The following is an 18,777-nucleotide window of genomic DNA, read 5'->3' as shown; positions in this document are numbered from 1 at the left end:
TAATGTTAATTCACAGAAGACTTTGTTGTCTATGAAATTTGACTTGAATACAGTAGTTTAATCAGTATGTCAGTTCTGTTTATAGTCGTGTATTTAGTATACAAGTATTGTATATACAGTAGTGTTTTCACTGTTGGTCTAGGATACATAATTGTATTCAGTATATGTATTGTTTTGCAGTGTATTTTTAGATCTAATACTTTTAACTGTCAAGTAACATTTGCTGCTGGTTGATTCATCTCAATCTTTCAATCCTTTTTTCTGATATTTGTCCTTGTATCCTATTCAAGCAGCTTGAGTCATTTTAATACTTTGTTGATTTCAGGTTAAATTGATAATCTTGAATACCATTTTCTGTTTTTTTCTTTTAACAAGATCACTTCAGTCATATATTTGTTGATATACTGTTATAAAACTGGTTTTACCCCTCCACATTTTGTACGTCATTAGCTATCTGGAACAACATGTTTCCAGTGTTGTTTATCTTTATTTTTTCAGAGGAGTGTACGTTAGTAGTTGAAGTATTCTAATTGTTTTCTAAGTGAAAATTGTGGATTCATTAATTTTTGTTGATTGAGAAAAACTTTCATTTAAGTGGATATTTGATTTCATGGTTTGGCCAGAGTATGCTCACATTCCTATAGAAAATTTGTAAATTTGTTGGACATTGGAATTCATTCTTTCCAGGGTAACCACGAAATCCATGAAAATTGGTATCCAACGAATAATAATGAATCCACAGTATATGTATAGTTGTGAAATGTAACACACACACAATAGAATAAAATTGAGAATGGAAATGGGGAATATGTCAAAGAGACAACAACCTAACCAAAGAGGAGACATCAACAGAAGGCCACCAATGGGTCTTCAATGCAGCGGGGAAATTCCACACCCAGATGTGGGCCTTAGCTGACCACTAAATAAAAATGTGAACTAGTAAACTTACCTTTATCAAATACATTAGTTGGCACATGTATAGTACTAAGGTTATAATTGATCATCTCATCATTATATTTCTTGTCTTGTACTAAATGAATATATTTGTAAGTTTTCATTGCATTCTCTACAGTTTCGTTCATTGCCTGCAGGTCATCATCACTAAGAAGTTTCTTGTTATTGAGGTAGTCAAGCTGAAATACGGGAAGAAAATATAATTATACAAAGACTAGAGATCAGGATAATGAAGTGAACTGTGAGAATTTATGCATCAATGAACAATCAAAATTTTACGATAATGAAACCACAAGACATTTTGTAACAAAGGATTCAACTTGTTACTGTATCATGCTAGAGTAAAAAAACATCAGCGAATTTAATACTGTTTAAAAGAGCTATGATAATTAAAAAAAGCCTAAAAAATAAAAAGTAGAACTGTAGGCTCTAAAAAGTCTGAATTGCTCAACTTGCTCGTATGAATTACCCACAAACATTTGATTTGATGGTTACAATGTACAACAATCTATCAAAGTTTCCTAGCTGAAGATTTTGAGCATAGGTCAATCTGTATCAATAATGTCATAGATGGCCTTGTTTTTCTTCTGAACTGTGGAAAATGAGGACTGCATTTTGAAATAATTTTATAAATCAATCTAGCAAAGTTTGGTTTAAAAAATGCTTTCAGAGTAAATATAAATGTGAAAAGTTGAAAAGCTGATAGATGCCAAATGGTGTCTATAGCTCACATGGGAAATAATTGTCATAAATCATTTAAATCAAGTGTTTGCTGTATTGCCTTTTAAAATGTTTTGTATCTCACAAGGAATTTATTTCAAATCTACATCCATATATTTACTTCTAGAACTCACATCAATTGTTTCTTCATAATGACTTTTAATGTTTTCTTTTTCAGCAACTTCAACCAATTCCTGTAAAAAATCATATTATATAACAATCTAAGAAATTATATAAGACTAAATCAGAGTGCATGTAGTTACACTTTCACATTAAATGTGATGAAGTGAAAAAGATCAAATTTCCACAAGCTTTTTTTAATATATATTATCCTATGAAATTTTAGCTAGAAAGAGGGGCTGTATTAATTGGAGCCTCCAACCTACTCGTTTGGTAAATGTCCTGTTTCATCTTTAATGTTACCTTGTAAAATATACATTCCAATTTGTAATAGAGTTTTAATTTTCAAATTGTAAATAGACTATTTTCATATTACCGACTTTTGACTCTGGTTTATAACTTTATATTTTTTTTCAACAGGTTACCTATGACATCCAGGTCAATTAAGAGCAGTCATAATAAGTAAAATCAAACATTTTTAAATCAGTGTAATTTGAGGGGAAATTTTACTATTTTCCGAAGAGTTTGACATGTAAAAATAATATGAAGCAGTATATTTTCTCCAAGAATTGTACAGATTAAAAGCTTGATGTTACTTCTTTACATTGCTCTAACTGGGCTTGGTACCAGGATGTCATAGGTACCAGTAACCTGTCGAAAATAAATATAAACCAGAGTCAAAAGTCGGTAATATGAAAATAGTCTATTAAATAATCTGTTACATTCAAAACAATAAGTTTAAATTCTGTTGACACTGTTTTTACAGATCTTGACAAAAAATCATCTTGTGCTTGTTTGATGGAAGTTTGACCATGTTGACATATCAATGAAAACAAAGGTGTATTAATTCATGACACAATATCACTACATACATTTGATAAAACAAGTTGACAGCTGTTTGCCAGAAACCTCTCCAATGGTTTCTAATGTCATATCTTAATGTTGTTGTGTTATTCTGGTAATGATAGGTGATCTTTGTTAGTTTCTGTTTATTTTAGACTTAGAAGGATTTAGTCTAGCCATGTATTGTTGAAGACACTATGATGTTCTTTTTATTTTTGTTATTATTGAGTTGTTGGATCACTATCTCATTGAAATTTACTGTACATCTTTTTCATACATAATTGAACATTTTTGTTAGCTTTATTGTTTTAGTTCAATGGTTCTCTCTTGCACTCCAAGGCTTCCCTCACCAGTAAAAACTGACTGCCTCAAAACAGCACAATAGCGCTGAAGGAGTTATTACACACACACCAATCAAACAGGTTTTGCCTTGCAACATGCCACTGACCTGCTACTCCAGAGAAAGCTGCATATGTCATATGCATAGATTGTGACACTCTTCTTTCACAAGGCATTAGATAAAACCTCCAAATTCAGACAGAACTTTGCTGTATACAGCCAAAAAAAACACTCCTCTTTGCTGTTGGCGAGGGTGTTACTGCTAGACAGAAGAAATCCAGGGACATGCCCTAGTCAACCCTTAAGGTGTAAGGTTGAAGGACATGAGCTATTTGACATCAAGACACTTTAGGCCTGAGGATATCTGTATTAAAATTACCAATCATCTTGTCTATCTCGTGAAATATAAAGTATAAAACAAATAGTCTAGGTAATTATCTATTCATGAAATGTAGACAGCAGGATTTTGTTTGAATTTGAGGATTTACATATACCAACCTCAACTGCTTTAATCTTTTTCTTTAACATTCTACCAATATCATTAGCTACCTCATTTACTAGGGATCTACCATCTAGCTTGATGAAATGTTGAAAATACTTATCATATTTCTGAAAATAAAAGAAAGAAAAAATTGTATGATAATAATATACCTACTTATAAAAAACATTATGAATCATGAAGAAAAGTTAGTACTAATGAAATCTGACCAAAACTTTACAGTTTCAGTCAACAATAAATATGAAATCAATATTCCATTAGGTATCTATACAAAATTGTGTTTGTAACCATTTACAGAATATCTTATTTAAAAAATCATATTATATACAAGATAATACATTTTAAACAAATGTGATTCACATTAACGCAACAACAACGCTGCTTAATTACAATTATTATTGAATCAACATTTCAATGCTGTTGTCACTATGTCATGTACAAATAGTGTTTTATGTCTTGCCTTCAAACAGGAAACATAAAAACCAACTATAAGTCTATATATATAGGTTAAACATTGACACAATGACTGTATAACATTGAATTAATAGAGAAAACTGTGTTAATGTCTCAAAATTTCTCAAAAACTCAAGAATCTCGAAGTTTATACAGGACCACTAAATTCCCGTAATTTTATTTACTTGACTAACCACTTAAAAAATACTGGTTTAAATTCTGAAACCTGACCTAAAAACAAAAATAACAACCTATTCCAGACGTATACTTGATACTAGATTCTGTAAATCTATCTAGGGTTAATCATCCTAATCCAATTTACTAGGAAGTCTGATATTATCAACTATGTTCCCATCTTTATCCCATACTATTTCTCTTACTCTGATTACAGTAATTTACTAAGTAAGATATTTCCTAATACTGTAGTAATGGATGTCAAAGCCAGATTTATTTACCAAATAAATTATATTACCGATTATTTCCCACTGTAGTAATACAATCACAGGACTGCTAACCATAATATTTTTCGATTATACAAGTAAAGAGATTTTAAACAATGCATTCTGTAAATACATTACCATCAATTTTTATAATCTGTGTCGAGAAATTAATTTCCCTATGTCAATCAACTGTCCGATGTTTACAGGATTATCAAATAAACAGTGCATCCACAACCTAACAATCTTTCCGTCACACATTTAAACCTATGAATCTAGGTACAGCTCAAATAACAGAGCTGTCAGGTTTGATAACTTGTCACGATTTTTCAGAACAGCCTAAGATTTCAGTAATTGTATATCTTTACAAACTGACAAGGTTTAGGATTACACTGACGTGACTTATCGCAGGTTTTTCCAGAACATGGTTAAAATACTGTCAAGATTTCATCTATGACCGCTTTCAAATCTAGGTTCTATTGCGACACAAATGGGTTCCAACTTGACAGTCCACTAATTATGACCGTAATTCAGTCTTTTTGAATTATTTACATATTTGGTATGATTGTATCCATATTTTAGAAGCAAGATTTTTCAGATGTTATAAGAATCATGAGAGAATATAAGAAGAATGGTAATATTTTTGGACTACAAATACACCACATATAATTAGTTTTAAGATAATAACACAGATTTGTTTGTATGTATTTGTGAAAGTCATAGTTTAGATTATCTCTTCAACACTTCAAGGCTGCTACCACCCTAACCACCTAGTAAGAGCTTAGTCAAAGACTACACTACTCTCCAGTCATAATAATGTGTTGGAGCTGTCTGGACAATATATATACAAAACCAGACTTGACCTGCAATGGTGCATTACTGATTATTGAACTTGCAATAGACGGTAAGTATAGCTTGAGAAAAAAAATATCCTTGTACAAAACCTTTCCTTAAATTTCAAACTATCATCAAATAAGAATAGGCTGCATGGCTGATATAAGCCTTGTTTCATTCCACCGTGTCTTTATTCCAGGTAACTGTTTTTCACTTTAGAATAAATATAATAATGTAAATAGTGTGAAAGCGTTGATCTTTGTATTGTTGTTTTGCTTATATTAGACTGGTATAGTGTAGTGTACTTCTTTTGGGACAAATTATATCAAAATTATAGAAAAGTTTACCGGCTATAACTAAAAATATTTATCTTGAACATTACTTCCTCAAACCCTCCTTTCTCATAATATTTTCGCTATTCATTTATTTTCAAAAATGCATAAGAAGGTAATTCCTATGTATCAACTCAATCACCATGCTCATTGAATTCATTGACTTAAATTGAAGTATTATAAATGTAGTTTAAGAAAAAGTTCATATAAAACCTTAAATCAAAGCATCAAATATATATGCATCCATCTTCTAATCATTGAGATATTGATAGATTACCATTTAACTTTCAAACATAGGTTAGAAAAAGAACAAAAGAATATGCTAAAATCAATTTCTGTGCCAGATAAAAGTACAAGCTAACTGGAAATTGACTATTGCCGCTACCTTGCCAATAGAGTCATTTTTCTTCTATATAATTAGACCTAAATAACGTAAATAACAGCTTTCATCATGTTCAAGATTAATTTCCTCTCCAATTTGATCCCGGCAAATAAATGAGGAAAATCCACTAAAGCAATCGAATTAAAATCTTTAATCAAATAAATGCAGTTCTAGACATGACATCTTGTGAAAACAATTTGAATTGTTGTCTTTCAATTGACAGAATTAAATTTAGGATGAACTTCTTTTTTACATGAATTTAATATTGAACAGGACAAATATAACTCTATAATGCCTAAGGCTCATTAACCTCATGGTGCATCAAGTATTTCTGTAAGATATTTAAAACAAACACACGAATAGAAAGAAATCATTCAAATGATTCAACAATAGGAAAACTATAAATATAACAGTGCATACAATGAATGTTTTTCAATCTTTATTGACTTTTAAGGAAAATAATCTAACTACAGGTATCACATAAAGTTAACATAATATTACACATGATCAATGAAAATGAGGTCAAGGTCAGAGGAATCAGGATGGACATCATTCCATATATCCAATATATTGTAAATTGGTATATTTTGACATAGTATCTTTTATATATTTTTTGTTATAGTATCTAAGAAACTTGACATTAAATGACCAATGAACCATAAAAATGAGGTCAAGGTCAGATTAACTTTGTAAGTTGGTTACTTATTACTTTTTGTTTTAAGTATTTTAGAAATGGACCTAAAAAACAATTCATCATTGATAACTGATCATGAACAATGAAAAAAAAATCAAATGGTCTTTAATGATTCAATTGTATCAACAAATTTTTGGTAAATAGGATGATGAAGAGCAATGAATGTGAAAATATATAACTAGAGGCTCTTAAGAGCCTGTATCGCTCACCTGATTCTACTTGGGTTTTTGAAATCATATGAAAAAATATAAAATTTGGCTAAAAGTGACAACACAACCTCATTGATAAGGAAAGGAACATGTTTAATTTCATTCAAAAGTCCCCCACTGGTGGCCATCTTGGATGGCGGATCGGCTACAAAGAAACAACACTTGGTCAGCACCTCATAAGGAACATTCATGCCATGTTTGGTTTTATTCCATTCAGTGGTTCTCTAAAAGAAGTCATTTGTATGCATTTCCCATAGGGTCCTATGTTAAACTAAGTCCCCTGCTGGCGGCCATCTTGGATGATGGATCTGCTACAAAGTAACAACACTTGGTCAGCACCTCATAAGGAACATTCATGCAATGTTTAGTTTTATTTCATTCAGTGGTTCTCTAAAAGAAGTCATTTGTATGCATTTCCAATAGGGTCCTATGTTAAACTAAGTCCCTGCTGGCGGCCATCTTGGATAATGGATCGGCTACAAAGTAACAACACTTGGTCAGCACCACATTAGGAACATTCATGCCATGTTTGATTTCATTCCATTCAGTGGTTCTCTAAAAGAAGTCATTTGTATGCATTTCCCATAGGGTCCTATGTTAAACTAAGTCCCATGCTGGCGGCCATCTTGGATGATGGATGGGCTACAAAGTAACAACACATGGTCAGCACGGCATAAGGAACAGTCATGCAATGTTTGGTTTCATTCCATTCAGTTGTTCTCTAAAAGAAGTCATTTGTATGCATTTCCCATAGGGTCCTATGTTAAACTAAGTCCCCCGCTGGCGTCCATCTTGGATAATGGATCGGCTACAAAGTAACAACACTTGGTCAGCACCACATTAGGAACATTCATGCCATGTTTGATTTCATTCCATTCAGTGGTTCTCTAAAAGAAGTCATTTGTATGCATTTCCCATGGGGTCCTATGTTAAACTAAGTCCCCCGCTGGCGGCCATCTTGGATGATGGATTGGCTACAAAGTAACAACACTTGGTCAGCACTCCATAAGGAACATTCATGCTATGTTTGGTTTCATTCCATTTAGTGGTTCTCTAGAAGAAGTCATTTGTATGCATTTCCCATGGGGTCCTATGTTAAACTAAGTCCCCCGCTGGCGGCCATCTTGGATGATGGATCGGCTACAAAGTAACAACACTTGGTCAGCACTCCATAAGGAACATTCATGCTATGTTTGGTTTCATTCCATTTAGTGGTTCTCTAAAAGAAGTCATTTGTATGCATTTCCCATGGGGTCCTATGTTAAACTAAGTCCCCCGCTGGCGGCCATCTTGGATGATGGATTGGCTACAAAGTAACAACACTTGGTCAGCACTCCATAAGGAACATTCATGCTATGTTTGGTTTCATTCCATTTAGTGGTTCTCTAGAAGAAGTCATTTGTATGCATTTCCCATGGGGTCCTATGTTAAACTAAGTCCCCCGCTGGCGGCCATCTTGGATGATGGATCGGCTACAAAGTAACAACACTTGGTCAGCACTCCATAAGGAACATTCATGCTATGTTTGGTTTCATTCCATTTAGTGGTTCTCTAGAAGAAGTCATTTGTATGCATTTCCCATAGGGTCCTATGTTAAACTAAGTCCCCCGCTGGCGGCCATCTTGGATGATGGATCGGCTACAAAGTAACAACACTTGGTCAGCACCCCATAAGGAACATTCATGCTATGTTTGGTTTTATTCCATTCAGTGGTTCTCTAAAAGAAGTCATTTGTATGCATTTCCCATAGGGTCCTATGTTAAACTAAGTTCCCGGCTGGCGGCCATCTTGGATGATGGATCGGCAACAAAGTAACAACACTTGGTCAGCACCTCATAAGGAACATTCATGCCATGTTTGGTTTCATTCAATTCAGTGGTTCTCTAGAAGAAGTCATTTGTATGCATTTCCCATAGGGTCCTATGTTAAACTAAGTCCCCAGCTAGCAGCCATCTTGGATGATGGATCGGCAACAAAGTAACAACACTTGGTCAGTACCTCATAAGGAACATTCATGCCATGTTTGGTTTCATTCCATTCAGTGGTTCTCTAAAAGAAGTCATTTGTATGCATTTCCCATAGGGTCCTATGTTAAACTAAGTCCCCCGCTGGCGGCCATCTTGGATGATGGATCAGCTACAAAGTAACAACACTTGGTCAGCACCTCATAAGGAACATTCATGCCATGTTTGGTTCCATTCCATTCAGTGGTTCTCTAGAAGAAGTTCAAAATGTAAATTGTTAACGACGACGACGACGGACGACGACGGACGACGGACGCCAAGTGGTGAGAAAAGCTCACTTGGCCCTTCGGGCCAGGTGAGCTAAAAATAAGATGTAGTATGATTGCCAAGAGACAACTCTACACCAGAGACAAACAGCTTATATCAATGTTCATACCAAATTCAGGGCGCTCTGATTGTAGTGCTTAAAGAAATGTGAATATGCACATCACTGCTAGTTCAAAGTTGCCCTTATCAGTGGTTTTAGAGTTATTTTTGTAAGCCCCCTTCCTTTCATTTACCTAGGAAAACGTGATTATAAGAAGAGAAATTAGTTTCTGCAGAAAACCTCCAGGAAATGTTATATAAAGACACAGCAGTCTTTAGTTATTTCATTATAATTATGAGAGAGACAAAAGCAGACTTCCATTCAAAAAAAAAAAAATTCTACAGCTCAAATAACAATGAGACTTAGTTAAGCCAACAAAGAAGTCCTTAATTCACACGAGAACACGGTAACTATAGAAGAACCAGACGTAGAAAATACAATAACTTAATTGAAATCAAACATGAAAAAATAATATTATTTCTACTTTGATTTTGTAAGACTGGATTCAAATCAGGAAGTCATCTATCTACTGGGAAATTTTCTTCATTCAAATGCAGCAGCACTATAACTGGAGGCATCTGTTAGTAAATCATTAGGCAAGACAATCATAGGTAATGACCCCAGTGTCTGTATCTGACAATCAATAGTCAGGACAACAAATAAAGCTTGAGACACGATCATAGAGTAACCTTTGATTCTCTTTTTGGAGTTAAAACAAATGTCAACAGAAGTGACAGCTGATAAGGATGTCACTGTTTATTCTTTTATTCAGGAATGACAAGCTGTCCAATAGTCAAAAACGTTTCTTTGTGATTTTATGTTTTTACGATTTTGCAGGACAACAATGAAGACCAGTCTGTGATACTTAAGTCATAAAGAGAGCTGTCACTGAAATGTCTTGCCTGCTTTACTGATCATGATGAAAAGAGTATTAGGTCTTTCCACTTTTCCGTGAAAAGACCTTTTGGTTTTCTTCTGATTATTTTTTTTTTCTTCCGCCAATTTTTTTTCCTTCGCTGTATTTTTGTTTTGCAAGATGTCGCTTAGATATTTGGAATATGATATTGAACAGTTTATACGCTTTTGAAACTGACCCTGCTTAACCTAATACTTTCCCACATAAGAGTTATCTCCCCGAAAACTGTTTTTCTTGTGATCTCTAAGGCTTCGCAACCTTATAAGAAACCGACAAAATTTATTTTTTTCAAATTGCTTGTTATATCCTCAGGATGTTCTGTTTAATATTGACTGAAGCCATATAGATATTCCATGTGAGAGTTATTTCCCCTTTTATATTTGATATAAGTGAAATGTACTTTCAACCGGAAAACCATAAGTGATAGAGGCCTAGGGTCTTTTGAATTGAGGTCCTTGGTCCAAAAAAATGAAATGAGGTCAAGGTCAAAGGTCAAGGTCATGTTCAAAATTTTGATTTTGGCTTGTGATCTCTTATTTTCAGAAATCATATAAGATATTGACAAAATATTTTCACACAATTGTTAGTTGCGACATGTGGTAAGACATGAATTTTAGTCGAAAGGGTACATAGACATTTGATGCGAGTTATTTCCCTTTTATATCCAATATCAGTCGTATGCTAATATAACTCATTAACAGTATAAAGTTGAGGCCTATGGTCGTTTGATTAGAGGTCCTTGGTCTATGACCTTGAAATTGAGCCCAAGGTCATATGTTAATTTAACGTTCTAGAATTTGACCTTTGATTTTACTTCATAAGTATACATGATAAAGCCATGGGACTTTCTTCTGATTATTTTTATTTTTTTCCTTCCGCCAAATTTTTTTCCTTCGCTGTATTTTTGTTTTGCAAGATGTCGCTTAGATATTTGGAATATGATATCGAACAGATTATACGCTTTTGAAACTAACCCTGCTTAACCTAATACTTTCCCATATAAGTTATCAGATAAACTCTGCCAGACTTAGATATTTGGAATATGAAACACCTTGCTATTTGTTCATATACCAACTATGGTTACAAATTTACAGTATCTGACAAACATAATTCACCATAAAAAACATAACATCTGTTTTTACCCATAAATCATGTTGATTAGGTCACATTAAATGAAACAGGCCAGACAGACATAAACACCTTACCGTACAATCTTTCCATACATCATATAAAGTTGACATAGTGCTGATATTGCCTGATATATTCCATTGACTACAAACATTTAACCTTGAATTACCAGATCCATGAAATGAGTAGAGGTCAGGTGAATTTTTCGGAACAATTAAGTTAGGATTAGCATTAAAAGAAGATGTGGTATGATTGCCAATGAGACAACTCTCCACAAGAGACCAAATGACACAGAAATGAACAACTATAGGTCACCGTACTGCCTTCAACAATGAGCAAAGCCCATATCGCATAAAGGCCCTGAAATGACAATGTAAAACAATTCAAACAAGAAAACTAACGGCCTAATTTATGTACAAACCAGATGCTCCGCAGGGCACAGCTTTATATGACCGCAGAGGTCGAACCCTGAACGGTTGGGGCTAATATGGACACAACATTCAAGCTGGATACAGCTCTGAATTTGGATTGTGATTAAATAAATGACACAGCATAGGTTTCTGACACAGAATTAATGTGGTCTAATGAACTTAAAATTTTGTTTTTGCTTTTGAGCAATTCACTATGCTGTTGAATATTAATCCTCTCAAAAAAAAAAAATGTTTAGAAATTTTCTTTTTAATTTCTGAAATCTGAAATGAGAAATATTGACCCCCCCCCTCCACCCCCAATTTTTTTTTCACCTCCCCCTTTCCCTTATTCCAAAAATATTTCTAATGGAGTTTGCAACAATAACTGCTCATTTAAATACATCATAAAACATTAAAATATAAAATGTCAGTCTACAGTCAGGGTTAAACTTAATATTAATAAATAGTAACTTCTAAAAAAATAAATGGAGAATGTGTCCAAAGGGACACAGATGATGCCCCCGCTAGCATATAACGTTATAAAGGGACGTAACTCGAGAACTGTAAAAGTGAAGCTGCCAAAAATTGAACTTAAACTGAGTTTAGAGGTAATAAGCATTATAAATTTAGTTGAGACAAACTTGAGTTAAGAGAACAGAAACTAAAAAATTCTTCAATTTTTCCATTTGTAAAGGGGCATAACCCTAGAATGGTAATCAAAGTGCTTGTAATCACTGAATGGTAAAGACTGCTTTAATTTATCTAATAAGTTGGTAGTAAAGTGAATATTGCATTGTATATTGTATATGTTATAGTTATTGACCAAGCAAGTCGGTATATAGAATTTAATCTGCACAGCTCAGGTGACCCTTATTAACCAAAACGACGTAGGAGTTCGGGTTAAAGGGTCATCCTGAGCGCGTGCAGATTAAATTCTATATACCGATTTGATTGGCCAATAACTGTTTTAACACATGACATCATTAATTTACGTGACGTTTTAGATGTGGACGATATTTCGCAATCCACAGATCCTAGGAAAGTTTATTGTAGGGTAAAGAAAGGGGGAAATACAACTTTCATTGGTAAGTTTTAAATTGATAACTTTTTTTGAGGTTTAGACTTATTGTAAAATTGCGATTTAATGGCAGATTTTTTTTAAAAATATTTCTGTTAAAGCTACTCCCAATTTTCATTTAATAAGTGACGATTAAGACTTTGACAAGTTGAGTACTTTCAAATCGTATGAAAAAAAGGGTTATTTAGTTTTAGATTAATTGCTTTTGAATTTCTTTCCATCAATGATATGCTTTAATAGAGAAAGATAAACTGAGGAACATGTTATATTACCTAAATTTTAAATGTTGAATAAACAGAAAATACGTTTCTCTTTCCAATCTTTTACTCCCCCTTCCACAAATTTCTTTGTGTCTACTATATTAATTTTTAAGACACGTCCATCTAAATGAAGTTTGATTAATCTCCAGCGAATCTCCTTGTTTTAAAACAAACTTAAATTAAATATGACCCCCTTTAAATTCGATCCAAAAATATGGGGAATAGATATTCGAAAACTCGTTATAAATTCCATTGAGTCTAAAACTAATCCAAATAAGATTTCTTTTATTCGGATATTCTTAAGATACATTTCTTTTTTGGCAGAAATTACCAAAAATTGTTTTAAGTACATGTATCTTTCTGACTTTAAAACACTGATTTAAGATTTATGTTGTACGCAAAATAAAATAAACATTTTATGTTCAAGCTAAGATGAAAAAACGGAATAAGAAACCTTTCTTTTTTTTCCTATTTTGAAACTACGATGTTTGTATCAAGTTCAATTTTGTCGTAATTTCAAGGCAGATGGCGGATTAGGGGTAGGGGCGAACATGTCGTCCACCCTAGGATTGGACATAGTATCGTGTTTTGCCTTAAAATAGTCTAGTACTCTCGCTACACTCGGTGATATATATTTTTGATTTGATAAAATAACGCCCCTTTCAAAATCTAAGAACCGCCCCTAAAGGTAAAAATAGATTTGAACTGTGCAGTATATCTGAGGTAGTTAATGCACACCTTTGCCGTGCATTATCCAGATTATAGCACAGTAAGAACAAAGAGATTTTACCCATGTCATGTGTTAAAGCATTGATTTAAGTTGATTAAGTACTATTCTGAACAAAGAAAGATAACTCCAATCTATTGTCGTGAAACTACAAAAATGCTTGTTTTTTGTCCCTTTTTGGCCCTCTACTCCTAGACTGTTTGCCCCATAACCCTTAAAATATATTCCAACCTTCTACTTATGGTATTAAACATTTTGGTACAATTTCAGAACAATTGAAATACTTATAAACAACTTTTTGTACTGACACTAGATAAATGCTTGTTTTGGGCCCCTTTGGGCCCCTTATTACTAAACCTTAGGGACCATAACCCCCAAAATCAATCCCAAGCTTCCTTTTGTATTTATTAACATTGTGTTTAAATTTTTTTGATTTCTATTTACTTATACTAAAGTTATTATCCGGAAACCATCCGTTTTCGGACGATGCTGACGACGACGACGTGATACCAATATACGAGCGCAAAATTATAAAAAATGAATGAAAAACAAATATGTAACACATAAACAAACAACAACCACTGAATTACAGGATCCTGACTTGGGACAGGCACAAACATACAGAATGTTGCAATGTTAAGGTATACTTTCTGACATAATATGACTGCAACTATATTTGAAAATAATTAAATAATTAACCATAAATGCTTGAATTTGCAGATTTTAACAAAGAAAGCAATTGGGCTATGCATTTGTGGTTTTATTCCATAACAGAAAGAAACTTTGTAACATAACACATTAGAACACAAGGTTACATAGCAGAAGGTCTAAATATACATTAACAAAAAGATGCTGCTGTTCCCAGATTGTAATCTCTTATGTCTCGCACTATGCACTTTTATATTTTTGTGAGACAAAAACAAGACTGACACACACACACACAAAGAAGGAAAACATGACGGAATAATTTTGTTAAATCTAATAATACAAGAAATAAAGGTTTTCTTTGACTTTATTGTTAGCTAAGTAGCTTTTTGCTTAAGAATTTTCTGCATAGAGAACTAAATTGTTTCTTACTAGTAAAAAACATATTCATTTAAATTCATGTTATCTAAGCTGCTACATAATAGTTCTGTATCATCTTTAAGTAATCAATGCTAAATCTGTTTGATTTATAATTTATCCCTATTAATTTCATTAAAGATTTTTTACATTTATGGATTATGTAGGAGAATTAACCAAGTTTAAGCTATTGAACGATGCAAGTTTTCTGAAGAGGAGAAATATAATTTTTGCAATTTAAAAAGTTAATGACAGCATACTTCCATTTTCTCTGTGTATAACATTATTTTCAATATTGGAAACTCATGTTGAAGTAATAGTGAGCTGATACATAATATGTGTGAAGGTAAAATTCAAATAGCATGTATACACAATTACTCATTCTGTTAGCTATATAGGTAATTGTGATGAAGCAGGTTCTGGGATCAATTTTGAAAAGCATTATTTTTTTACCAAATTATATTAATTTTCATTCAAATACACAAATGATATTTCTCAAATTTTTTATTTTTTTTATTCAACAAAATCAAAGTTTAACCACAAAATGCCTGCATGTATCTTAAAATTTTGGTGGCTATAAATTAATTGTGACCTACAGTTTCAAGAGGCCTTAGCAAACACATATGAAGCCAGCAATTAATGACACTCATTCACATTGACATCATCATAAGATAATTTTCTTATAAATTGGATGCTCATTAGTTTAGTTTAAACATATTTATTTATAGTGGATTGGGAAACAAGTTTTGCAACTTATATTAATCCCTTACCACTTTGCGGTTGTGAGTGCTGCCTTATAGCGGCATTTAAGCCTGCTCTTTTTCAAAATCTACAAGGGTGTATTTAAGTGCAAGAGATATGGCTCTCTCTTAACATGGGTCAGCCATTTATCCTCCTCTTCCGACGGACTATCATTGTTTCCTCAAGACCATACTCGCAAATGGTGTCAAGGGAGAGCCAAAAATTCAGTCCCTGAAATTTCAACTCGAAATGGGAATCAATGCAGGAATCTTTGTGTTAGTAGTCTAATGCACTAACCATTACACCACGGGTGATGCTCATTAAAATGTTGTTTATTTTTTGAAGTTGCTATTATTTGCTACTTATAGCATCAGCAGCCATGTGTGCCAACATTAGTTCATGCTTTTAACAATACACCCTATTAAAGAATGATTATGGCAAATTTTGATTATGATCAGCCAGGTAATTCGGAAAGAAAACAAATAATTACTTAAAATTTAATTTAAAATAACTTAATAATTGACAGAAAATGCAAAAAAGAAAAGAAAGAGGAATACAATTGATCATGCATAACCCAGCACTGAGCTCTCACTCAAGTTATGACTCAAATAGCAAGATGCTACATCTAGAAATATTTCTTTCCCACACTGAAATACTGTTAGCATAAACTCAAGTTATTTCTCTAATGTGTGTAAATATGGTTTAGAATGTAAGGTATTGGTGTAATTTTCAATTAGCTAATTTAAGCAGAAATTGAAGCTGGCATAGTCATTTATACCTGGTTTCAAGTGACAGAAAATGGGATGGAAATCTGAGTTTGAACTACTCGACATCAGAATTATGCAGCTGCATATCAAATTTTATTTATTTAAGAGACACATTCTTCATTATCGGTCCATTTTTAAATGTCATTTGTTATAAAGTATCAGTCAATATGGTTGTAAAGTATTATCTAACCATTGTATTAAGACTTCCCAAGAGAAATAAAATCCACACATATAATGCATATTATTTTCCAATCATTTGACAAGTTGAACAAAAAATAACCCCAAAAAACAGTATATTGTAGTTATCCACATCCGTCGGGAGATATATAGATATCTTATTTGCAATCATACCCCAATTGCCTTATTTTTACATAACAATGCGGAAGTATTACAACATAATAAGGAGGGTAACATGACATTTAAGACCTGATCGAAAAACCAGTTATATTTAAGAGTATTCAATAGGCTATTATTTGAACTTGGAATTATTTTTGATTACGGAATTCGCATAATTTCTTGTGTTTAAATTTTTTTTAAAATTCCATGTTTATTTTGTATTATGATCTTTTGAGCGGTTAATAACACTTTTCATATAATGTATTTTGGTTAGATAGTGTTGTGCGCGGCACAGTACATTCTATTAAAAATATACTATTTTCTTTGTAATAGAAAGTGTTGTGCGCAGCACAGAACATTTCAGTACAGAATAAACATGGAATTTATTAAAAATTTCAATAACAAGAAATCAAGCAAATTCCATAGTTAAAAATAATTCCAAGTTCAAATAATAGACTGTTTATTCATAGAACATACATAAATGTTTAGTTTTCCTCTTTTTTTAAAACATTTATATGTCTATTAATGGTGCAAAAAAGTTTCCTTGAAAAAATAGTATCTGCATCAGGATGAAAAAAAATCTAAATGCCACTATAACAGCCCTGTTATTACCGGTAATTGCAGAAACTTCAGATATCACTTTGAAACTAAAATCCTTCTAAATTATTGTGATCAATTGCTTTCAATTACTTTTAAGCACACACTAAGACTTATTTACTTTCAATGAGTTCATTACCTTGGAAATGACAACTCATATTTTAGTGTCCTCTGTCCCTGTTGTAATTGAATGATATTTCACACTATCTGCACACAAGAAGTAGCTGCATATAACAGATCTGAAGATTGCTTACACGCTACATTACTCAACATTATCAAGCCAAATATCAATCATTTTCATTCATAGAAACCAAGAAAACCAAGAAGAAATTTGTCTACCCAATATCTTTCAAAATAAGTCAAACCGTTACTACACCTGCTTTTGCAATTGGTGAAGCAAATAAAAAAAGTAGAATGTTTTCTTTTTACATGATCTATAACAATAACTGTTCAGCTACTTTAAAAATATCTGAGACTAGGAAAGGGGCCAGCTGAAGACCACCTCCAGGTGCAGGAATTACATCAATGTATTGAAGACCCTTGGTGGCCTTTTGCTGTTGTCTGCCCTTTGGTCAGGTTGCTGTCTCTTTGACACATTCCCCATTTCCATTCTCAATTTATTGTATTCATAAGAAAATCTATAGTTTGTTGCTATTTTGACAACAAATAAAGTTTCATGAATGTCATTTGTAAGATGAGGGGCATTGGCCCATCATTCTGTAATTAGAATTAGTTGAGTGAACTGATGGAACAATTGATATATCAAATTGAATGTCCTATCAGACAAAATTGTTAACAAGTCTTCCAACATCTCAGTGATAAGTAGTTTGTTACATTTATAAGTCCAATTCAAAACTGGTTTGAAGAAAAATAATCATTCAAGGGCTTTTAAAGCAATACAGAATTGTCTATGTTAGTTCTATATATACTCATTAGACATAGAGACAACAAATCAGCATGACTGCTATGCTGATGATGTTGCTTGATAGATATTAAAATTGTTTTTTGGCCTAGTTTAATACAAAAAAATCGATGGATTATGAGTACCTATCATATAAAAAGATTTTTTTTTAAACCTACGTACCTGTTCTAAGAATTTATAAGAGGTAAAGTCATAAACCATCTGATTCATCTTATCTCCAAATACTTTGACAACAGCTTTCATTCTGAAAAGAAACAAGATTCAAATATAATGATGTTATCAAATATTTCACTTGATTAAACTTGTACAACTAAATAATGTTCTCTATAATACTTCAATATGAAATTTTTAAGTTCTAACAAGAGAAGATAATTCTGACAAAGTTTGCATATATCATGGCTTTGCTTTTATCAATCACCTCAAGTTTCAAACATTTTTATCAAATCAGTATCAAAAATAGCATTTGGTTGCCATGTAATAATGATCTTTTAAGTTCTATTATCATTCCTGCCAAGTTTGTTTAAAATTGGCAAAGACATTCAGGTTTGAAGATTGATATCTAAATTGACAAGGCGACATAAGTCAAATAATGGCAAAAGCTTACATGGCTTATCATTGACTGAAATTTAAACTCGGTACACTTTTAGAGATCTAAGATTTCTAATTGTCAAAACAAATGCTGGAAA

The 18,777-nt window shown here is 32.7% G+C and overlaps 1 protein-coding gene across 2 annotated transcripts in view; it reads right to left on the bottom strand.

The window, feature by feature from the left end:
* LOC139512135 (voltage-dependent calcium channel subunit alpha-2/delta-3-like) overlaps positions 1–18,777 on the bottom strand; it is a 121,815-nt gene that overhangs the window by 51,160 nt on the left and 51,878 nt on the right. For both annotated transcript variants that reach the window (XM_071299546.1, XM_071299537.1), the window contains exons 2-5: positions 18,254–18,335; positions 3,475–3,585; positions 1,809–1,868; positions 950–1,133 (exon numbers count right to left, since the gene is read on the bottom strand). In XM_071299546.1, coding sequence (XP_071155647.1) covers positions 950–1,133; positions 1,809–1,868; positions 3,475–3,585; positions 18,254–18,335 — 437 coding nt within the window. The remainder of the gene's footprint in view (positions 1–949; positions 1,134–1,808; positions 1,869–3,474; positions 3,586–18,253; positions 18,336–18,777) is intronic.

Source organism: Mytilus edulis, chromosome 1, assembly GCF_963676685.1.
Source record: "Mytilus edulis chromosome 1, xbMytEdul2.2, whole genome shotgun sequence".
In the NCBI taxonomy this organism is placed as follows: domain Eukaryota; kingdom Metazoa; phylum Mollusca; class Bivalvia; order Mytilida; family Mytilidae; genus Mytilus; species Mytilus edulis.
Note: the sequence above shows the minus strand (reverse complement) of the source record. Positions and strands in the feature narration are given on the sequence as shown.